The sequence below is a fragment of the Balaenoptera borealis genome (genome assembly GCF_965194805.1).
Source record: "Balaenoptera borealis genome assembly, chromosome: 3".
Lineage (NCBI taxonomy): Eukaryota > Metazoa > Chordata > Mammalia > Artiodactyla > Balaenopteridae > Balaenoptera > Balaenoptera borealis.
In genome coordinates, this window is record NC_138866.1 from 125,594,249 (window position 1) to 125,619,494 (window position 25,246).

Consider the following 25,246-nt stretch of genomic DNA (forward strand, 5'->3'; position numbering starts at 1 on the left):
ATTCTTAAATATGTGATGTTAGGAATAGGTTTTTTTTTTTTTTTACAATCAATATTTGTAATAACGAAGAGCAAAAGCAAGGCAGTAGTCCTCTTTCAGTTTTGCCCAGAAAACAAAATTCAGACTGGCATTTCAATGAATATTGTCTAAACCCTTTGGCAAATTCATCAGTACCTGTAACCACTTAAGCTGTACGGATTCCCACTCACATTAGCCTGCTCACAGGTCAGGTTCTGTGCTCTGCTGATGCCTCTCTGAGGCATGCTTCTGCCCTCCTGTGCTGGCAGGAAACCCATGCCCATGTCTTCATCCAGAATGGGAGCTCTATTCCCCCACATGCAAGAGCAGTGTACAGCACTGCTGTTAAAGTAATTTTGCTAAGCAGATGAAAAACAAGAGGCTTCTGATCCTGGGGTAAGTTAGTTTTAAGTTCAAAGTTAATTCTCAGAACCCTCACGTATTTGCATGGTATGTCTCAGAGACAGTGTCTGTCTATCAAACGGATAGTTTTGATACACCTTCAATTTCATTCTGATATGAACTCAAGGTGTTTAAGTATGTTGTATTTTGAAGAAGGATGAGAAGAGAGAGCAGACCAAACAGTCCATGCGGAAGAGGAGCCGCAGAGCACGTGGGCCAGCCGGTTGTCCTGTGCCTGGTCCAGTTCCCCCAGTGCGGGATCAGAGGAGACCCCATGCCCCTCTGCCCCTCACAAGCCTTGCTGAGGTCACATCTCTTGCTTTCTGGAATCTGGGAAAGTAGGAACTGCCCCATCCTTTGGGACCCGATGGGTTGCTCAAACACCCGAGGTGACGTGAACCCGCACTACTCCCAACAGAGGAATGTGCTGGGCGGGGTCATCCATACGCCTTCTTGGCTTATCAATCAGCACCTATTGCCAATTGATGAGGACCTTGGAAACGTTGTGACTCGCAGTGTAATATGATGCTATTAAGCCATTCCAAATGTTAAATGTTTGGAGTCTTCACATGAAGACTTCACATGAAGGGAAAAAGTCTTTTTGAACTAAAAGTGAATTATGTTGAAGATCATATAACAAGAAACATACACTCCTAATTCTAACTCCTCCCAACTACCACATCCATGAATGTATATATGTAATCACACACACACACACACACACACACACACACACACATACACACACAAACTGATTCTCTAAACATGAACACAGCAATCCTTCTTTTGGAAGTATAAATAAAACAGGAATTCCCATGCTCAAAGTTATGCCCCAGAAAAATACAGAGAGCTTTTAAAAAAATAGTGAGGGAATATACAGAATTTCCCAACCCTTGACAAAGCCAACTCAAACATCTATGATTTAGTGTAGCAGAGGGAACTATATTCAATACCCTGTGATGAACTATAATGGAAAAGAATATAAAAAAGATGTATACATATGTATAGCTGAATCACTCTGCTGCATAGCAGAAATTAACACATTATAAATCAACTATACTTCAATTAAAAAAATAAATTAAAAAAACCCAAAACAAACAAACAAACAAACAAACAAAAAACCATCTATGATTTAGGCCAGGGGATGTGTATTAACTCTGTTTTCTTATTTTCTGTATTCTTGAGGCTCTGGCATCCAGGGCCTTCGTGAATGGGGAGAAGATTTCCCTACAGAATTAGCCAATTCTTAGAGATACCAAGGACTCACGCAGGAGCACATCTTTCCTATGCAAACCAACCAGCTCAGAGCCCATACTCTGGATCACCTCCTCTATCTGGTTCTTACACCAGCAAGCCATGTTCCTGCCCTAATTACCCCAGGCCCAGGTGCCAGACAACGAGAGATGGCCCCTATGCCCCAGAGAGCCACAGAAATTACTCAAACTGGCCAGTCCTAAGTCTGTTTACCCTGCCTTATCTTTCCCACAGAAACACAATACAGGCTCCTGCCCTTGTTTTCCTCTGTCCCCTCGGCCCCCTGATCATCCCTGGTGCTTCCCCGTGTGTCCCTTCAGGGTGTGCCATGCCTCCTGTTTCTAGGGAACTGTGAGTATAAGAACCTCTTCCCCTAAGATAGCCATGTCCATGTCTGCGTGTCTCACTATACCTGATTAAAACAAATCCGGGGTGTATTTTAAAGCAGGTAGACAAAACTTTTCTAAAAGGGACAGATATAAATATTTAAGGCTTTGTGGGCCATACAATTCTCAGTCACAACTACTCAACTCTGTCTTTGTAGCATTAAAGCAGCCATAGACAGTGAATAAATAATAAATAAATAAAGCAGCCATAGACAGCCGTAGACAGCAAATAAATAAATAAAGTTTTATGGGTTCCAATAAAACTTTATTAAAAAAACAGGCAGTGGCCAGATTTGGTTCATGAGTCATTGTTGCTGATTTAGAATTTAGAATATGGAGGGCTTTATTTTCCATTTTAGGGCACTGTGATTTCAGGAAGAATTCAATTAAAGGATATATAGATCTAATGCAGAAATTACAATTTCTGTTTTATTAAAAATACATATGTTTGCTCACAAGGCTCAGTTAATGAAATTATCTTATGATAGACTTCTCTTTTTTTTTTCCCCTTAAATAATATCTGATAAAAATCAGATAGCAGCAGGTATCAGTATAAGGCCCTGATTCTGGAATCTGTGTGAAAACAGAGAGAAGGATCCTTCTAGCCCCTTCCCTGGGAGGGTGAGAGAATGGTTTAGATTGTTTGCCACTCGAAAAGGGCAGGAACTGCCAAGTTGTCAGCTCTCTGGATTTCCACTGTATGAGAGATGTCAGGAGGAGGTCCTGTGTGGTTCTGAAGGAACACACAGTCACAGAAGGCCTGGGGGAAAGACTGAACCAAATGATTAGAAGAGGTGGTTCCAACCAGAGACAGATCTAAGGGCAGAATGAAGAAGAACTTAAGAACAATACAACAAGATTGACGAGTCAGTGACCACAACTCAGCACCGTCTTCTTAACCCACCCAGGAAGCCAACAGGAGCAGAACAGTGGGAGTGGGCTGGGTTGCATGGGTGGGGGCTGAGGGCAGGTGTTCTGGCTGTGCCTTTCCTCTCCCCAGCTAGCCCTTGGTGGCTCACTGCCTGAACCATCACCACCACAGCATGGGCCAGCCCCACCTTGGCCAAAGCCAGCTGGAGGAGCATCAGGGCAATGCTCATGCTCAGCTGGGACGGGGCACCAACCATGACGGGCACAGGTGGGCTGGCCAGGCCTGGAGCCTTCCCTCTTCTCTCCTACACCCACTGTGAGCTGACAGTTAGAATAGAAGGTGGTAGCCCCTGCAAATGAGCAATTTCTAGAACAGATGATGTGAGAGGTTCCCTAAGGAATAAAGCCAACTGTGGGGAAGAGAGCCAGTGGAGAACATTTTGAGCCCATATTAAAGCATTCAGAACTCACCAACTTGAGTGTGCTTCCCCCCATGCTCTCATTCACAGGAAGGCAAACCAGAGCCCATGCCTTTGTCCCTTTCCCCTGATACCACGAGCTAAGATGGCTGGTAACTGCAAGGTGCTGTGTGTTCACAGGGAAAACTTAGGAAACATCTGAGCAGTGCAAACACAGTTACAGAAAGTCCACAAAGTACCCGGGGCTGGAATGCACAAGGAGGACATGATTTTAAAGTAAGCCTAGTAGATGGGACTTCCCTGGCGGCCCAATGGTTGACTTCACCTTCCAATGCAGGGGGTGCGGGTTCAAGCCCTGGTCAGGGAGATAAGATCCCACATGCCTCGTGGCCAAAAAACCAAAACATAAGACAGAAGCAATATTGTAACAAATTCAATAAAGAATTGAAAAAAAATAAAGTAAGCCTAGTAAATATGTTCAAAGAGAGAGAATATGAGAATGTGAAATAGTAATAATAATGAGAAAGGCTAATTTGGAATGAAATAATGTGAATGCTGATTAACAGAATGGATTCATGTGAAGAATAAATTAGGATGTTAGAAGAGCAAGTCAAGGAAATCTCTTAGAAGATGTGAAATTAAGATGCAAGAAGACAATGGAGGAATGGAATGGTTCTAAAGGAAAATAATTTGGACCCAGAATTCTTATTCCACTAAACAAAAATTTAAGTATGTCATGTAAACTCCTTTAGGTACTGACAGCATTAGGAGATTGATCATGCAAAAATTCTTTTAGAAAATAGTCTTTGAAAAAGTATTCTTTCAGCAAAAGATAAATGTGAGTAAATAAAGAAGTTGATTGTGGTCTAAACAACAACAAAAAGAACCTAAATATGTTTGAGGGCACATGGAGTCAGGAGGGAGAAGATAAAAACAAAGACACATGTCTTTTTCAGGGTAAAATATAGTTGTTGATAAGTTTTAAAAATTAATAGAGAGAAAACCTAAATATAGGTTTTAATAGAACAGGGGAAAGTATAACATAAGGAGAATGTATAACTTTCAAAGCAGTTGAAAAATTTAATTAGCCAGAAAAGATAGAAAAGGAGAAAGATACATACAAAAAGCATGGCAAATAAAACACACAACATAAAGTAGCACAGATATGACAATAATAAAAATAAAGTAAGTGGATTAAATTCACTGCTTAAAAGACAGAGACTCTTGGATTGGATAATAAAATAATACCTGATGATAAATTACTTCCAAGAATCACATTTGATATAAAAGGATGAGGAAAGGTTGAAATAATGGCTGAAAAAATGTTATTCCAAACATGAACCAACAGAAAGGCAGAGTAGAGGTTTAACATCAACTAAAACAGATTTAAAGATAAAAACAGGGACTTCCCTGGTGGTCCAGTGGTATAGAATCCGCCTTCCAATGCAGGGGACACGGGTTCAATCCTTGGTTGGGGAACAAAGATCCCACATGCTGCGGGGCAACTAAGCCCGCACACCACAACTACTGAGCTCATGTGCCTCAATTAGAGCCCACATGCCTCCAAGCACAGAGCCCACGTGCTCTGGAGCCTGCATGCCACAACTAGAGAAGAGAAAACCCCCACGCCACAACTAGAGAGAAGTCTGCTTGACAAAACGAAGAGCCTGCATGTCGCAATGAAAGATCCCGCATGCCTCAATGAAGATCCTGCATGCTGCAACTAAGACTCAATGCAGCCAAAAATAAAAAAAAATAAAAAAATAAAAAAATAAAGATAAAAACAATTATGTGGGACAAAGAGACACTCTATATATTGGTAACAAAGCATATTAGAGCCAGATGACCTAACAATTATGGATACATATGCACCTACCAATATATCCCCAAAGCGTAGTGGAAAGGATGAAGCTAAGAGAAGAAACAGGTAATAAGTATTAAACTTTCTAACTCAAGTGTGGCTTTTCTAGACAACAGAGTAAGCATAGAAGAATAATCCAAGATAGAGATTCCAATGTAGCTTGAATAATAAGGCTGAGCTAACAGAAACAGACAACATTGACTCACAACAGTTTGGGAGGGTTGACCTAATGCAATAGGAGAAGTGGAATTCACTGTGTAAATATTAAGAGGAATATTAAATTATTTCAGATCCTATGATTATATATTTAGAAAACCCAAGATATTCTCTGAGAACAAACAATTAGTATTAATAAGAGAACTTATGTAATGACTGGATAAAAGATAAATATACAAAAAGTAAGTTGCTTTTCTCTGTGCCTAAACTCTTAACAGAATGTGAATAAATGCAGTGGTATATGCAATGTTCTTGAATGGAAAAACAATATTACAATATGCTAATTATTCCTAAAATAAAATAAAAATCCAATCCAATTCCAATCAGAATTCCAATTTTAAGGTTACTATGGTAGACTAAATATCCAAAAATAGTGAAAAAGTTTTGGAAAAGAACAGCAATAAAGGAACTTGCCTTTGCAGAGAGTAATACTATATGAAACTACAAGAGTCAAGTGTAACAGGCTGGGTGGGCACACAAACAGACAGAGTCCAGAAACAGAGCCAAATACATTTTGGGGAAGTTAATGTACAGCAAAGTTGGCATTTTAGTTCAGTGGGAAAGGAATGCTTTATTCAATAAATGTGCTAGAATACCTCATTCTCAATCCAGAGAAGCAAAACTAGATCCTTAGCTATTATTCGTAAAAATTTCAAATTGATTATAAGACCTAAGAACAAAATTTAAAAACAAATATAGGAACATATGCTAGTAACTTTGCACTCCAGGAGAACTTCTAATGTGAAAAAGGACACCCATTAGCCATGAATGTATAGTAATGTAAACATTCTGTAAGGCAGAATACTCTGTGAAGAGTCATAAGGCAAATAATACAGTGGGATGTATATATAGACATGTGTATACATATATATATATACACAAAATGTTTGTAGTCTTCATTATAAAGAATGCTACAAATTGATAAGAAAAATACAAACAAATCAATAGAAAAATAGGCAAAGTATGTGAACAAGCATGTCACAGAAGGGGAAATCCAACTGGCTAACAAGCAAATGACAAGATGAAAGTTAAAATACACTATTTTTTGCCCTTCGGAGTAGAAAAACAATGTACAACCATCATGAGGACACCCAGTCCTGGCAAGAATGAAGGGAAACACCCAGTTTCACACATGGTGAACAGAAATGTGTTTGGGAATGAAGTTTTGAAGTTATTAAATAAAAAAACACATGTGTTGGAACAGCAAATCCACCTTGCAAATGCCAACCTATAGAAATAACAGCACTAGTACATACAAATTACAGGTATAAAGTTTATTTTAGCAGTGCCTATAGTGTCAAAAACCACCACCAACAACAAAATCCAAGAAAAAACAGAATCACGATGAACAGGCATGGTTTAAAAATGATCGTATGCTGTGGAATAAAATATTTAGAGAGAATGTTTGTGATTTATTGTTCAATGAAACAAGCACTCTGCCAAGTGCATTATGTGCATTTGACTCTGATGCGTTTGCACTTTGAACAAGCAAAGTAAGAAGGAGAAGAAGGAGACAGAACAAGATGGGGCCACTGGTTAGTCTCCCTGAGGTTTGGGAGGTGTGGAGAAGAAAACTCTTATGTTTCTTTCATATATCTTTGTATTGTCTCCTTTGTTACAATGAGCTTTTCTCATTTCTGTAATTAAGACATGGAAAACGAAGCACATGGGATGATGAACATCAATCTTGAACAGGTTTGGAGGCTTCTATGCTACTTGGAAAATAATTGCAGGGAGCAGAGATGTTGGGTCTGGAAAAACCAGGACTCCAGGAGGAATGTGGGGTCCCAGAGAAGTGGACACACTCTCCCGTTTTTCTGAGGCAGGAACGGAAGCTGTAAAGGAGTATGAGGTGTGGTGCCCAGAGAGCCCCACCTGCCTGCAGCTGGGAGGCGATGACCTTGCCCTTCTGTGTACCCCCACCCCAGCCCCCTTGCAAGCCAGGGCGTGCTGGCCGGGGAGCTGGTGCGGGGCGGGTCCCTCAGCTGGTACCTTGGGCGATGTCGTCCTGCCTGGGCAGGCAGGGCCGCTCGGCCGTGTGCGCAGGTGGGGGGTGCTCTCGCTCGGGCTGCTTGGGGCACCTGCCCTCGTTGAACACAGGTGGCAGGTTGGCTGTGTGCACCTGTCGGAGCTGCTCATAGTCACTCAGAGCGGCAGTCAGGTCCCAGTTTTTGCCTGGAGATGAGAAATGACAAGAGATTACAATACTGATGCATGAATAATGGTCACATTTTAGGAAAGAATCACGCAAAGAAGGGTCTCTGTTAGCACATGTTCACACATGAACTCCCCACCAGTAGTTCTCATTTTTCTTTTTGTTCTTTTCTTTTTTTGGTTTTTCACTCAATGCTTTTTAGTATACTCACAGAGTTGTGCAACCATCCACACTATACGATCCCAGAACACTTTTCATTACCCTGAAAAGAAGCTTTTTTAAAAAATTGAAATATAGTTGATTACAACGCTTCAGGTGTATAGCAAAGAGATTCAGTTATACATACACATACATAGATCTATTCTTTTTCAGATTCTTTTCCATTATAGGTTATTACAAGATATTGAATATAGTTCCCTGTGCTATACAGTAGGCCCTTGTAGTTTTAGTTCTCAGTTTTCGAAGGAGTAAAATGGCCTGATGCGTACTCTCTAAGAGTAGAATTTCACACCCACGCCTGAGATGTATCCCTCTGAAGTACGTGATGTACGTACGATAGTACATCGCGTAGTATCTAAGGATGCTGGCCTTAGATTCACACACCCTGCAGAACATTCCACGCCTCTGAAAACCAAGTCATAGAGCTTAATTTCCAAGGGGAGCAAAACATTGAGTGCAAAAAAAAAAAAATGGAAAAGAAGTTCCCAGTGGGAAAAAAAAAGGAATGAAAAGAATTCTCATGTTTTCTTTGGGCTTTTGCTCAGTATTTCACCTTCTTCTTGAAGCTTAGCTTGGAGAGGGCAGAGGCTCCAGGGGGCTCGCTGTGTGGGAGCCTCGGTGGGAGGCGACCTCAGGGCTCAGGTGCTGAACTGGGTGAGACTCCAGGTGGGACAGCTGTGCCCGTCCCAGGCAGCGCTCAGCAGGGATGGGTGCTGGGGGTTCACAGCACGAGGGGCAGCTCATGAGGGGCTGGACTCAGTGTGGAGGCTCTAATTCCTGACTCTAAGACTTGGTGGACTTCTAACAGAAGGAAGGAGGTGGCACACACCACATCCGATTCCGTTAGGCAACCATGTGCTTCTCAAAGATTTTTTTTTTTTTGATATGGACCACCTTTTAAAGTCTTTATTGAATTTGTTACAGTTTTGCTTCTGTTTTATGTTTTGTTTTTTTTGGCCAGGAGGCACGTGGGATCTTAGCTCCCTGACCAGGGATTGAACCCACACCCCCTGCATTGGAAGGCAAAGTCTTAACAATTGGACCCCCAGGGAAGTCCCAACCATGTGCTTTTTAAAGGCAAAGAATTAAAAGCTTAGCTCTAATTTTAAAGAGCGATTAAAATCTTATCCTCTCCTGATTAACTTCAAATTGCAGTATTCACTATATCGACTAACAATACGATGAATTATGTGGTGTAGACAACAGAATGAGGCTTTGAATGTCTAAAATAACATCTGAACATCTTCCTCTGGTGTTTCTACTTTTTTCTGCCGCACACTTGATACTATCAATCAAAATGTTTAAATTCTATCACATGGACATTTACAATTTAATCATATTTTTTTCCTCCAGTCAGCTAACAAAGACACCACTGAAGCATCTTTGCACCTCTCAGTGGGGAAGAAAAGCAAACGAAACCATCCGGGTTATTCAACAAAACCCTAGCAGGGGCTGGGGGCACTTTTGTAAGTGGTGACAGGTGGGGACATGGGTGGAATGCAGCCCCACTACTGTTAGTAGTTGTATCGTGCAACATGGTGGTGATGAGAGAGTCGTTTTAGGGGAACCAGTTGAATCAGAAATGCAAGCATGCACTTTCACTCTTACACGCGACTAACAATCACAGTGTACACACACTGCCTGGGTGATCGCAAACGCACTTTCGAGTCTAAGTGCTTGTGTCTATCAAATGGGCATCCTCGTTCCAGGGCGCAGTCCAAGAAGGGCAAGACAAGGCCCTGCCTTAGGGACATTATTCCTTAGCAGGGGCGATGACCTGGGTGGGCACCTTGCCCTAAAGTAGGGCCAAGGGTGGCAAGTGCCCCAGGGAGGGCCAAACCTGTGTCCGGGAGGAAGGTCAAGGAGAGGGGAGGTGGAGGAGAGGCACCTGGATTGTGATCCTATCACAAAATGCAAACATGTTAAATGTGGGAGTGTGTATTAGCAATGACACCAGCCCCACGAATCCTGGCTGTGAAGGGAAACAGCCCGCATGGAGCACCCAGGTGTAGCTGGGGGTGTCATCGTCCCCGAGCCCCACAAGAAGCAGGCACTGTCCTGGCTCCTCACAAACAGAAAGTGAGGCTTAGAGGATTGCTACACCATAGTGTTTGCATATGAACCCTCCATTCTGGATCTGTCCACCAAGCTGCATCTCCCCTGCAGGGCTGCCATGGACATAAGACCCAGTCCTGGCAGAGCTGTGGCCCCCCAGCTCCTGCTCCCAGGAGCCAGCCCACTGTGCTTCTCCCACCAACTGGAAAGAGCCTGTCTGCTGTTCCTGTCTGTTCCCGACAGGAGACCCTTTCAGAGCCCCTGATCCACGTTCCATCACAGATGATCAGGCCCGAGTGAGGGCAGGACCACAGGGCTCACGCGTGGCTTCTGTGGACCAGAACTCCAGGGTGGGGGTGTGTTCCCACTGTGTGCCTCCGTTAGAGCATCAGCTGGGGCAACGCTGAGAAGCACGTGTCCAGCCATCAGCAAAGGCCGGTCCGCTCTGCTCTCCCACCCGGGAACCTCTCACTCGCTGATTTTTCCCACTTGCTCTTGCCTACATTGCCTTCTCCCATCACTGCCCTGGGCTCCTGCTCACTTTGCTACACACCTGCCCGTATCCTTAACTGGCAAGCATCCTGGTTCTAACCTGGGCCGCACCTCTTAGCAAACGGGGATCCAGTGTCAGGTGAGAGCAAAGATGGAGGAGGGGGCGGCACTGTCCACAAAGCCCAGCTCCCAAACGATCCCCAAATGCTCGATTTCAGATTTTAGAGAACTCCTCAAGGATCCAGGACTCCAGGGTCTGTGCACTTGGAAAGGGTCCAAGAGGCCACTGAGAGGGAAGCAAGCAAGACGGAAGGAAGACAGACACACTCATCAGATGTTTAGGGGGTCAGAGCCCCTCGAGATCTGCTTCCTGCTCTGCACAGTCCCAAAGATGGCCTCTCAGGACAACCAGGAATGCCAGTGGTGACTGACAGACGCGTGGACAGGGGATGCCCCAGGGATGAGCTTGACATCGGCGGGTTGTACAGGTTGTATCTAAAAGCAGGAAATCCAGAGGACAGGGACAGGAGTGGGCCCCTGGTGGTCTGGGAGCAGGGTTTGGTGCTCAGAGAGCATACATTTCAAGATCCCCTTTCATCTTCTCCACTGTAAGTCTTGGAGAGTCCCAACAGGTGTCGCATGGAGGGAGGATGAGGTGGAAGGGCACAGAGGCCCACCATGGTGACACCACCACAGTGATGCAACGGGCTGAGGCCAGACGGAATCCATAGCCGGGTGATTGGGGTGGCCACAGGCTGTGAGCCCTGAAGCCAGCACACTCATTAGAGGCAGGAATCGGTCCAGCAGAGCAGTAAAGAGCTCAGGCTTTGGGCCTGGCCCTACCTCCCGGCTATTTCTGTGACAGTGAATACAGCATACCACCATGTGAAACCTTGGGTTACATTTCTGAACAACTGGGATAATAAAATCCACCTAATGAAAATTCCTAGGAGGAGTAAGTGAGGTGAGGAGACTACATTTGTAAAGTTCTTAGCACACGGAAAGCTCTTAGTGTTACGACCGCTCATGATAAGTTTTCACTTATGCCTAACTTCTGTTCACTTATGGTTGATATCCAGCTGGTAAGTGACAGAACTGAGATTCAAATCCAGGTCTGTCTTGATCAAAACCTAAGCTTTTGGGGCTACAGTTCCTTTGAACCTGACCTTGTTTGGGCGTCATGGCTCCTGGCTGCTGACCACCCTTGAAACCTCCCTCTCCCGTGGCCGCCCATCATGACTCCATTACAGGACTTGCCCTACTTCCCAGATCCCTCCATCCCCACCTTGCCACTGTTTTCACCTGCTGGGTCCTTGCTCTGTTCCCCACAGACTCACCTGTACTATGTGAAATTCTCATTCAGGTGTCACTTGTGCCATCTCCCAAACACCAGCAAGCCACCAGGCTGCTGGGAGGACACCAGAAGGCCTCTCTCCAACACGACATCTTAACAGACCCCTTTCCTATGACTCTAAACACTCCATGTCCCCTTTTCTGGCTGCTTTGCCTTTCCCTGTCCTTAAAGCACACGGATTCCCTCCACTTTTCTTCTTGTTTTTCTTTTCTTCTCTTAATTTATAATATATTCTCTTTTGAAGATTAAGTCCATCTCTATGGGAATAATCATAAATCTAGTTACAGTTTGTATCCTAAGCTTCAAGGCCAAATGTTCAAAGATGGCAGATGCTAGTCAACTATCCAATCTCTATTCCTGTCTGATTCTATATGCACAGAATCCTAATTTATTTGCAAGAGCAATTTGCACAGTTAGAAATACTCATTTTTCTCTTGCAGCTGACCTGAGGGTTTCCAGTGATGTTCCAACAGTATTTTTCCAAGGACAGTATTTCTGGTAGGACAGTATCACTGTCTGGAAGACCTCAACCCAGAGCCTCAAGGAGTTGGAGACAGTTGTCTGATAAATGTTTCCTTCCGGGTGCTGCCTCAGTTTGTTATTGTCACATACAGCAGGTGACTGGGGTACCAGCAGGTACAGGTTTTACCCTCTAGCACAGTTCACTGGTGATGTGCTTGTGCTTTAAACTTTTAATTCATTTTATTTTTTATTGTCTTAAGAGGAACATCAAGTGGGGTCTGATCTCAGGTTAAACAGCTTATTTTGTTTTGTCTCTAAGGCTTCCATTAAGGAAAATGATGAAGCAGAGATATATGAGCCCACAGGAAGATGTGAAACAGGAACTGACTAAACTCAGGGAAAAAAGAAAAGAAAAGAGTTAATTTCAGAGATGAAGTCCAGTTATAAGGGACCAGACAGAAAACAAGTACAGATAGCATAGTAAGGACTATAAAAATGAAAACTAGTAAAGTGAGCAAAATGAAATAGAAATAAAGAAACAAAGGGTTACAGGGAAATGGTAGAAAGAGACTATAGGTGAAGGAAATGCCACGTACACATCACTGGAGCCCAAAGTAAGAAATCTAAAACAATGGAAAAGAAAAAATAATTTAAAAACTATGATTAAAAGAGAAAACTTTTTTTTTTTTTACCATATGGAGGTACTTCATTATTTCCTTATAATCAGGCAAGCTCAACAAAATGATATGCTACCTAAATTTGTAAAATGCTGTGGTAATAAAGTTTCACAAAATTTTAAGACAAGGAAGAGCGTTTGTCACATGAAATGACATCACATTGGACAGGCACTGTGGTTCACATTCTGGGCACTTGTGATTCCCTCTTCTGCTGATTCTCAAAAAGAGAAATTAAAAAAATACATGGTACCATGCATATATACTCTGCTTTATCTCATCATTTCAGAAAAAAATTATTTGCACACAAATGTAAATACTAAAACAATTTAAAACATACAGTCTCCTCAATATCATTTCATTAATTAAGAAGAAACAAAAATGGATAGCCATCATACAGTGATCTTGGGTAACCAATCAGGGAAAAGTGGAGGAAAATCAGGAGCAGAGGACATGGTAGTTTTTGGAGAGAATCTAAGACCAGCAATCACAGATTTAGCCTTTCAAAAGAGAGAACTTCTGACATAAATACTTGATCCTACACACTGAAAGGGCACATTGTATATAAGGAAACTGTCCTAGTATAATCAATACAATGATATAGCCTTATAATATTATTATGTTTTAAAGATAAAGAGAATTATTTGCATATTTCAGCAAAAAAGAAGAACAATCAGGCAGGTAACATACTTCTTGGCGGCCACATTCAATGCCTGAAGATAATGGGCCACATTTACAAGATACTGAAAGAAGTAAAGAAGTGCGAGCTAAGAAATGTTTATACCCATATAGGCCATTCCTTCATGGATAAAGGCTACAGACAAATCATTTAAAACAGGTCTGAGTTCAGGAAATATTAGTCAAAAGGCTCTTTCTTGAGAAAACTACTAGAAGATGAGTTCCAGCCAATCAAGAATGAATGGAGGTTTGGCAAAGGGAAATCAAGGCAGCAGTAAATGTATTTAACTGTACAGCTAAGTAAAAGCAAAGGTACAGATACAAATGACAGAGGAGAACATTCTGCCAAAACAAAAATTGTAGAAAGTAGAAAGTAAAGTCCACTTACAGTTACTTCGGCTGTACTACATGGGAGTACAAAATAGCACTTAAAGTCAGCAGATCAAATATAAATATGTGAACACACATAATAGTACAAAGGAAAACACTAGAAACATGTGAATGACATACTACTAACTAAACTGGATGGTAGAAGAGAGAGAGGGAGGAGGAAGAAGATATAAACTAGTTTTATTGAGGCAGATCATTGGAACCACCTATAAGAAAAAGGGAAAGAGGATAGTACATCAAGGTAGCAGTTTTAAAAGTAACCACTAGATAAAAATATAACTTTTAAAAATAAAAAGCTAACTGATTCCATTGATCTATATGTCTGTTTTTGTGCCAGTACCATATTGTTTTGATGACTGTGGCTTTGTTATGGTCTGAAGTCAGGGAGCATGCTACCTCCATCTCTGTTCTTCTTTCTTAAGATTGTTTTGGCTATTTGGGGTCTTTTGTGTTTTCATACAAAGTTAAAAATTTTTTGTTCTTGTTCTGTGAAAAATGCCATTGGTAATTTGATAGGGATTGCATTGAATCTGTAGATTGCCTTGGGGAGTATGGTCATTTTAACAATATTGATTCTTCCAATCCAAGAAGATGGTATATATTTCCATCTGTTTGTGTCATCTTCAATTTCTTTCATCAGTGTCTTATAGTTTTCATACTACAGGTCTTTTGCCTCCTTAGGTAAGTTCATTCCTAGGTATATTTTTTATGCAATGGTAAATGGGATTGTTTCCTTAATTTCTCTTTCTGACCTTTTGTTGTTAGTGTATAGAAATGCAAAACATTTCTGTGTATTAATTTTGTATCCAGCAACTTTACCAAATTCATTGTTGAGCTCTAGTAGCTTTCTGGTAGCATCTTTTTCTATGTATAGCATCATGTCATCTGCAAACAGTAACAGTTTTACTTCTTCTTTTCCAATTTGAATTGTTTTATTTCTTTTTCTTCTCTGATTGCTATGGCTAGGACGTCCAAAGCCCAGAAATAAACACACGCACTTACAGTCAATTAATCTACGGCAAAGGAGGCAAGAAACAAAGGAGAAAAGACAGTCTCTTCAATAAATGATGTGGGGAAAACTAGACAGCTACATGTAAAAAAATGAAATTAGAACATTCTCTAACACCATATACAAAAATAAACTCAAAATGGATTAAAGACCAAATGTAAGATCGGATACTATAAAACTCCTAGAGGAAAACATAGGCAGAACACTCTTTGACATAAATCTCAGCAATATTTTTTTGGACTCATCCTCTAGAGTAACAGAAATAAAACCAAAAATAAACAAATGGGATCAAATTAAACTTAAAATCTTTTTCACAGCAAAGGAAACGATAAATGAAACAAAAAGACAACCTATGGAATGGGAGAAAATATTTGCAAGTGATGTGACTGACAAGGGCTTAATTTCCAAATTATACAAACGGCTCATAGAGCTTAATATAAAAAAAAAAAACCCAATCAAGAAATGGCAGAAGAGGCATAAGCCGCTTAGATGGCCTCATCCACCAGAGGGCAGACAGCAGAAGCAAGAAGAACTACAATCCTGCAGCCTGTGGACCAAAAACCACATTCACAGAAAGAAAGACAAGATGAAAAGGTAGAGGGCTATGTAACAGATGAAGGAACAAGATAAAACCCCAGAATAACAACTAAATGAAGTGGAGATAGGCAACCTTCCAGAACAAGAATTCAGAATAATGATAGTGAAGATGATCCAGGACCTTGGAAAAAGAATGGAGGCAAAGATCAAGAAGATGCAAGAAATGTTTTATAAAGACCGAGAAGAATTAAAGAACAAACAAACAGATATGAACAATACAATAACTGAAATGAAAAATACACTAGAAGGAATCAATAGCAGAATAACTGAGGCAGAAGAAAGGATAAGTGACCTGGAAGACAGAATGGTGAAATTCATTGCTGCGGAACAGAATAAAGAAAAAAGAATGAAAAGAAATGAAGACAGCCTAAGAGACCTCTTCGACAACATTAAACGCAACAACATTCGCGTTATAGGGGTCCAAGAAAGAGAAGAGAGAGAGAAAGGACCAGAGAAAATATTTGAAGAGATTATAGTCAAAAACTTCCCTAACATGGGAAAGGAAATAGCCACCCAAGTCCAGGAAGCACAGAGAGTCCCATACAGGATAAACCCAAGGAGAAACACGCCGAGACATATAGTAATCAAATTGGCAAAAATTAAAGACAAAGAAAATTTATTGAAAGCAGCAAGGGAAAAATGACAACATACAAGGGAACTCCCATAAGGTGAACAGCTGATTTCTCAGCAGAAACTCTACAGGCCAGAAGGGAGTGGCATGATATACTTAAGTGATGAAAGGGAAGAACCTACAACCAAGATTACTCTACCCAGCAAGGATCTCATTCAGATTTGATGGAGAAATCAAAAGCTTTAGAGACAAGCAAAAGCTAAGAGAATTCAGCACCACCAAACCAGCTCGACAACAAACTTCTCTAAGTGAGAAACACAAGAGAAGAAAAGGACCTACAAAAACAAACCCAAAACAATTAAGAAAATGGTTATAGGAACATACATATTGATAATTACCTTAAACGTGAATGGATTAAATGCTCCAACCAAAAGACACAGACTTGCTGAATGGATACAAAAACAAGACCCATATATATGCTGTCTACAAGAGACCCACTTCAGACCTAGTGACACATTCAGACTGAAAGTGAGGGGATGGAAAAAGATATTCCATGCAAATGGAAATCAAAAGAAAGCTAGAGTAGCAATGCTCATATCAAATAAAAGAGACTTTAAAATAAAGAATGTTACAAGAGACAAGGAAGGACACTACATAACGATCAGGGGATCAATCCAAGGAGAAGATATAACAATTATAAGTATATATGCACCCAACATAGGAGCACCTCAATACATAAGGCAACTGCTAACAGCTCTAAAAGAGGAAATTGACAGTAACACAATAATAGTGGGGGACTTTAACACCTCACTTACACCAATGGACAGATCATCCAAAATGAAAATAAATAAGGAAACAGAAGCTTTAAATGACACAATAGACCAGATAGATTTAATTGATATTTATAGGACAATCCATCGAAAAACAGCAGATTACACTTTCTTCTCAAGTGCGCACGGAAGATTCTCCAGGATAAATCACATCTTGGGTCACAAATCAAGCCTCAGTAAATTTAAGAAAATTGAAATCATATCAAGCATCTTTTCTGACCACAACGCTATGAGAGTAGAAATGAATTACATGGAAAAAAAAAACATAAAAAACACAAACACATGGAAGCTAAACAATATGTTACTAAATAACCAAGAGATCACTGAGGAAATCAAAGAGTAAATCAAAAAATACCTAGAGACAAATGACAATGAGAACACGATGATTCAAAACCTATGGGATGCAGCAAAAGCAGTTCTAAGAGGGAAGTTTATAGCTATACAAGCCAACCTAAAGAAACAAGAAAAATCTCAAATAAACAATCTAAACTTAGACCTAAAGGAACTAGAGAAAGAAGAACAAACAAACCCCAAAGTTAGCAGAGCTAAAGAAATCATCAAGATCAGATCAGAAATAAATGAAATAGAAACAAAGAAAACAATAGCAAAGATCAATAAAACTAAAAGCTGGTTCTTTGAGAAGATAAACAAAATTGATAAACCATTAGCCAGACTCATCAAGAAAAAGAGGGAGAGGATTCAAATCAATAAAATTAGAAATGAAAAAGGAGAAGTTACAATGGACACCAGAGAAATACAAAGCATCCTAAGAGACTACTACAAGCAACTCTATGCCAATAAAATGGACAACCTGGAAGAAATGGACAAATTCTAATAAAGGTATAACCTTCCAAGACTGAACCAGGAAGAAATAGAAAATATGAACAGACCAATCACAAGCAATGAAATTGAAGCTGTGATTAAAAATCTTCCAACAAACAAAAGTCCAGGACCAGATGGCTACACAGATGAATCCTATCAAACATTTAGAGAAGAGCTAACAACCATCCTTCTCAAACTCTTCCAAAAAATTGCAGAAGAAGGAACACTCCCAAACTCATTCTATGAGGCCTGATCATCACCCTGATACCAAAACCAGACAAGGATACTACAAAAAAAGAAAATTACAGACCAATATCACTGATGAATATAGATGCAAAAATCCACAACAAAATACTAGCAGACAGAATCCAACAGCACATTAAAAGGATCATACACCACGACCAAGTGGGATTTATCCCAGAGATACAAGAATTCTTCAATATACACAAATCGATCAATGTGATATACCATATTAACAAATTGAAGAATAAAAACCATATGATCATCTCAAGAGATGCAGAAAAAGCTTCTGACAAAATTCAACACCCATTTATGATAAAAACTCTCCAGAAAGTGGGCATAGAGGGAACCTACCTCAACATAATAAAGGCCATATATGACAAACCCACAGCAAACATCATTCTCAATGGTGAAAAACTGAAAGCATTTCCTCTAAGATCAGGAACAAGACAAGGATGTCCACTCTCGCCACTATTATTCAACATAGTTTTGGAAGTCCAAGCCACAGCAATCAGAGAAGAAAAAGAAATAAAAGGAATACAAATTGGAAAAGAAGAAGTAAAACTGTCACTGTTTGCAGATGACATGATACTATACATAGAGAATCCTAAAGATGCCACCAGGAAACTAGTAGAGCTAATCAATGCATTTGGTAATGTTGCAGGATACACAATTAATGCACAGAAATCTCTTGCATTCCTATACACTAATGATGAAAAATCTGAAAGAGAAATTAAGGAAATACTCCCATTTACCATTGCAACAAAAAGAATAAAATACCTAGGAATAAACCTACCTAAGGAGACAAAAGACCTGTATGCAGAAAACTATAAGACACTGATGAAAGAAATGAAAGATGATACCAACAGATGGAGAGATATACCATGTTCTTGGATTGGAAGAATCAATATTGTGAAAATGACTATACTACCCAAAGCAAAATACAGATTCAATGCAATCCCTATCAAAATACCAATGGCATTTTTTACGGAAGTAGAACAAAAAATCTTCAAATTTGTATGGAGACACAAAAGACCCCGAATAGCCAAAGCAGTCTTGAGGGAAAAAAACGGAGCTGGAGGAATTAGACTCCCTGACTTCAGACTATACTATAAAGCTACAGTAATCAAGACAATATGGTACTGGCACAAAAACAGAAACATAGATCAATGGAACAAGATAGAAAGCACAGAGATAAACCCACGCACCTATGGTCAACTAATCTATGACAAAGAAGGCAAGGATATACAATGGAGAAAAGACAGTCTCTTCAATAAGTGGTGCTGGGAAAATTGGACCGCTACATGTAAAAGAATGAAATTAGAACACTCCCTAACACCATACACAAAAATAAACTCAAAATGGATTAGAGACCTAAATATAAGACCAGACACTATAAAACTCTTAGAGGAAAACAAAGGAAGAACACTCTTTGACATAAATCACAGCAAGATCTTTTTTGATCCACCTCCTACAGTAATGGAAATAAAAATAAAAATAAACAAATAGGACCTAATGAAACTTCAAAGCTTTTGCACAGCAAAGGAAACCATAAACAAGACGAAAAGACAACCCCAGAATGGGAGAAAATATTTGCAAACGAATCAACGGACAAAGGATTAATCTCCAAAATATATAAACAGCTCATGCAGCTCAAAAAAAAAAAAAAAATCCAAAAAAACCCAATCCAAAAATGGGCAGAAGACCTAAATAGACATTTCTCCAAAAAAGACATACAGATGGCCAAGAAGCAAATGAAAAGCTGCTCCACATCACTAATTATTAGAGAAATGCAAATCAAAACTACAATGAGGTATCACCTCACACCAGTTAGAATGGGCACCATCAGAAAATCTACAAACAACAAATGCTGGAGAGGGTGTGGAGAAAAGGGAACCCTCTTGCACTGTTGGTGGGAATGTAAATTGATACAGCCACTATGGAGAACAGTATGGAGGTTCATTAAAAATCTAAAATTAGAATTACCAGATGATCTAGCAATCCCACTACTGGGCATATATCCAGAGAAAACCATAATTCAAAAAGACACATGCACCCCAATGTTCATTGCAGCACTATTTACAATAGCCAGGTCATGGAAGCAACCTAAATGCCCATCGACAGATGAATGGATAAAGAAGATGTGGTTCATGTATACAATGGAATATTACTCAGCCATAAAAAGGAACGAAATTGGGTCATTTGTTGAGACGTGGATGGATCTAGAGACTGTCATACAGAGTGAAGTAAGTCAGAAAGAGAAAAACAAATATCGTATATTAATGCATATATGTGGAACCTAGAAAAATGGTACAGATGAACTGGTTTGCAGGGCAGAAATTGAGACACAGATGTAGAGAAGAAACATATGGATACCAAGGGGGGAAAGTGGTGGGGTGGCGGGGGGGGTGGTGGTGTGATGAATTGGGTGATTGAGATTGACATGTATACAGTGATGTGTATAAAATTGATGACTAATAAGAACGTGCTCTATAAAAAAATATTATTCAAGTCAAAAATAAAATAAAATAAAATAAAATGAACATATTGTTCAAAAAAAAATGGCAGAAGACCTAAATAGATATTTCTGTAAGGAAAACATATAGATGGCCAACAGGCACATGAAAAGATGCTCAGTATCACTAATTATTAGAGACATGCAAATCAAAACTACAATGAGGTATCACCTCACACTGGTCAGAATGGCCATCATCAAAAAAATCTACAAACAATAAATGCTGGAAAGGGTGTGGAGAAAAGGGAACCCTCCTACACTGTTGGTGGGAAATAAATTGGTACAGCCACTATGGAGAACAGTATGGAGGTTCCTTAAAAAACTAAAAATAGAGTTGCCATATGATCCTGCAATCCCACTCTTGGCATATATCTGAAGAAAACTCTAATTTGAAAAGATGCATGCATCCCAGTGTTCATTGCAGCACTATTTGCAATAGCCAGGACATGGAAGCAACCTAAATATCCATCGACAGATGAATGGATAAAGAAGATGTAGTATATATAATACAATGGAACATTACTCAGCCATAAAAGGAATGAAATAATGCCATTTGCAGCAACATGGATGGACATAGAGATTATCATACTAAGTGAAGTAAGTCAGAGAAAGACAAATACCATATTACACCACTTATATGTGGAATCTAAAAACATGATACAAATGAACTTATTTACAAAACAGAAATAGACTCACGGACATAGAAAACAAACTTATGGTTACCAAAGGTGATAGCAGGCTAGGTGGGGAGAGATAAACTAGAAATTTGGGATTAACATATACACACTATTATCTATAAAATAGGTAAACAAGGACCTACCGTATAGCACAGGGAACTATATGCAATATCTTATAGTAACCTATAATAGAAAAGAAACTGAAAAAGAATACATATATATGTATAACTGAATCACTTTGCTATATACTTGAAACTAACACAACATTGTAATTAACTATACTTCAATAAAAAAATAATTACATTAAAAAAAGGAAAAAGGGAAAGAGGATAGTACATAAAGGTAGAATTTTAAAAAGTAACCACTAGATAAAAACATTAAAAAATAAAAAACTAATAAAATACAGTGAAAGTCATTTAAATATTTATATATAAATAGTAAATATAATATGACAGAATTAAGACCAACCATATCTGTCATAGCAATAAATTTAAACAGGTTTAATGCAGCTATTTAAAGAAAAGAATTTTCATATTACCTCAAAAACAAAGATCAACTTGTGCTGTATATGGGAGATATATTCAGAAAAGTGATTCAGAATGGTTATAACTAAAGGGGTTTATCAGGCAAAGGTAAAACAATAGCAACAATAATAACAACAAAAGGCAATACAGGGATCATAATCTTATATCAAACAAATAGAATTTAGGTCAAAAGGCATTAAGTAAGATGCAGAAGGCCACTTTATAATGCTAAAGGGTTCAGTCCACAGTGGAGATGAATTAATCCTACTTTTTTATTTTCTGTAGTTTTGAGGTCTTGTTGACCTGGGAGAAATCGCCCTTCTCAGAACTCTCTAATTCTTGGTGATGGCAAATAACTCCCCTGCAAGCATGCCTTTCATATGAAAAAGGAGCCAATCCAGAGTCCACACCCCCAACCACCTCCTCTGTCAGGCCCTCATGCTCTGGGCCAATGTTCCCTTGTGCTAAACACCCAAGGCCAGAGACAGCACATGGCAGCCCCTCCACCCTGGAACCTGCTGCAATGATTCACACCAGCCAATACTAAATCTGCCTACCCCTCCTTGCCCATTCCTTCTTGCAGAAACCATAGTAAATCCTAGCCCACGTGTTCCCCTCAGCCCCTTTGCCTTCTGACCCTGGTGCTTCTCCAGGTGGCCCTGTGTGCCATGCCTCCTGCCTCTAGGGAACTGGGAGTAAAACTTTCTTGCTTCATGACAGTCATTTCTGTGTGTGTGTCTTATCAGACCCGGTTAAAACAAATCCCCGGCACATATTAAAACAAGACATAAGAACTACAAATACATGTATATTAAATAAAAAGTAGAAACCATATAAAGCAGAAGTTACCATGAGATGCTAAGATAAACACACTGACATGGACTATTAACAAAAGAACACCTGCTGTTTATGGCAATAGCTTCTAAACCCGTGAGACCACCACAACAAAGGTTTGCTTTTTGCTCAGCCCACGAGTCTGCTGTGGGTCGGCCCCAGATCTGTGTCACACCTTCTCACTTCAGGATTCAGGCTGACAGAGCAGCTGCTCTTAAAAACAGCCCATCAGTGTGGCAGAAGGACAGAGATCCCTGGAGCATCTCCAACTAAGGATCAAACACTGGCTCAGAAGTGACACATCATTTGTGTTCACAACCCCGTGGCCGGAAATAGTCAAAGGGACAATCCAACTACAGGGGCCAAGGGGGCAATGCACTCATGTCCTCACTAGGGGGAGGCAGAGAGCCAGACATAGTCTGTGAACAGCCTTGATGCAAAACTGACATACATGAAAAATAGCCTTCTTATATAAACAAAAATAAGTTAGAAGACATAATGGAAGAGAACATTCCATTTATGATGGCAACTAAAAGAAAAAATACCAAGAAATGAACTTAAAAGAGATGTGTAAAACACATAGATGGAAACATTATAATATCCCTGAAAGGCACAAAAGTAGAACTGCACACACTATGTTCTTAGTTTGGAAGACTCAGTATCATCATTTCTTCCTAAGCTAATTTGTAAATTTAATATGATTCTGTAAGAAATATAAGCACTTTTTTTTTTCTTCTTGGAATCAGACAAGCTGAGTTTAAAGTTCATTTGGAAAACTAAGCAAGAATAACTAGAGAGTCTCTGAAACATAAGAGCAGTAAGGGGGGAGGGGCACTTGCAGGCACCAAACCCACTCCACTGTCTCAATAATTGGTGTATGAACAATCAGACAAAACCATGGAATGTAAGGGGAAGTCCTGGAGAGACTTAAATACATACAAAATGTCAAAAGGCAAATGTCAGTCTGGGAAAATGTTTGCAACTCCTATCACACACAAGGCGTCATCTCTGAGGCAGTTCCGTTCCCAAGAAAATCTGAGGAGGGGGCATGTGGTGGGGCATGAGGCAGCAGGACTGGGTGTGAGCAGCAGCTGACCCATCAAGAAGGTTCAGTAGGGCCTTGGCTGAATTGGCAGGTGGCATGGGAGTGGGGGTGGCCCTTCAGAGGTGTCTGCACTGTGGTAAGGGGCCGGGCCATTATACTCAGACATAAAGAAGGCACCACATGGAGGCGCCCCCAGGAGGGGGAGAGTCTTGGGTGAGGTGATATTCTCTGGCTGGGATGTCACCTGCAAAGGCCTCAGCTGTGAACCCCAAGCAGCTGTGGCTCCCCATCTGTGCACACAGAGCAGACATGACACCCTCTGTTTTCTCCTGTGTGGTATGTGTGAATGCATGTGCATGTGTGTATGTGTATGTGTTTTGCCGAAAAACCAATAAGAAAAAAAAAAATATTAACTACTCAAAAGACACACAGGCAAAGGACATGAACAGACAGTTCACAAAAAAAAAAGAATTTCGTATTTCTATGAAACATATGGAAAGATGCTTGATTTTATTCACAAAAGAAATGCAATTTACAAATATACTAGAAAAAAATCTGAGAAATTATTTCACACATATCAGAGGGGCAAAATGAAAAGTTGGCAACCACCTGGTTACCAAGTTAGTGTGTAAACCATCTTGCTCAGCTGCTGGCTGGTGGAAGTATGGAATGATATATCCCCGAAGCAAGACAACTTCCCGGGATTCACCAAAATTACAACACACTTATCCTGTGATTCAGCCATCCCACTTCTGGGAATTTATCCTATAGAAATACCTATACACATAAATATGAGGTATGTACAATATGGTCATTGCAGCATTGTTTACAACAGCAAAATAATGGAAACAAGCTAAGTGTCCATCTATAGAAGAATATTTAAGTAAACCACAGTCCACTCCCCTGACATAATGTTCTGTTGTTACATGAAGGAATGATGTGGGTCCACGGGAAGGTCTCCGGCATACACTACGTGTGAAATAAGCAAGGTGTGAAATATTCATAACGCCACCTTTTGAGTAAGGATAGAAAAATACATATATGAATGTTTACTTGCATCTGCTTACACAAAAACTGGAAGGGTAAATAAGAAACTAACACAAGTGGTGTCCCAGGGGTCAGGGAGGAGTCGGGTAGAGGGCACAGAAGGGGGTACACTTCCTCTTTTAAGTTTTGAACTGTTTGAATACATTAGTTATCTAAAACAAACAGTAAATAAAATTTAAAAAGGATTTAAAGTAAATTACCCAGTATTTTAAGTATTTTAGAGTAAGAACTTTTCCATAATGTTTCATCTGCCATATTGCTATAGTGGAAGATCTCATTTACGTTTGCAGGCAACAATGTCAAATTTCCAGGCTATTAAATGCAGACAGAAATGGAACCAATTGAAATAACCAGTCCTCTAAGCTAGCTGGTAATTATAAGATCAGTTTTAGTTAGTTTATTTTTATAGAAATGTGTAGAAGGAAATTAGTCCAAAGGCTGCCTCAACTAATCTTCCAAGAGGTCATAGTTCACCAGATGCTTGTCCAAATATAAAAAAATCATAATATAACCAAATTATATGACTGATATTTTGATATTTTGGATATAGAAAACTTAAAAAACATTAGTATTATTTTGTATTCCATTGCCAACTATAGAGAGGCTAGTATGTGCAGACAATTTAAACAA

The 25,246-nt window shown here is 39.9% G+C and overlaps 1 protein-coding gene and 1 long non-coding RNA gene across 7 annotated transcripts in view; one reads left to right on the forward strand and one right to left on the reverse strand.

The window, feature by feature from the left end:
• Window positions 1–25,246, forward strand: part of LOC309624921 — a 999,471-nt gene that overhangs the window by 135,677 nt on the left and 838,548 nt on the right. The gene's annotated exons all lie outside the window — the stretch shown is intronic.
• LOC309624910 (OTU domain-containing protein 7A) overlaps window positions 1–25,246 on the reverse strand; it is a 384,496-nt gene that overhangs the window by 88,792 nt on the left and 270,458 nt on the right. For all 5 annotated transcript variants that reach the window (XM_082383632.1, XM_082383633.1, XM_082383631.1 and 2 more), the window contains one exon: window positions 7,419–7,601. In XM_082383632.1, the coding sequence (XP_082239758.1) occupies window positions 7,419–7,601 (183 nt within the window). The remainder of the gene's footprint in view (window positions 1–7,418; window positions 7,602–25,246) is intronic.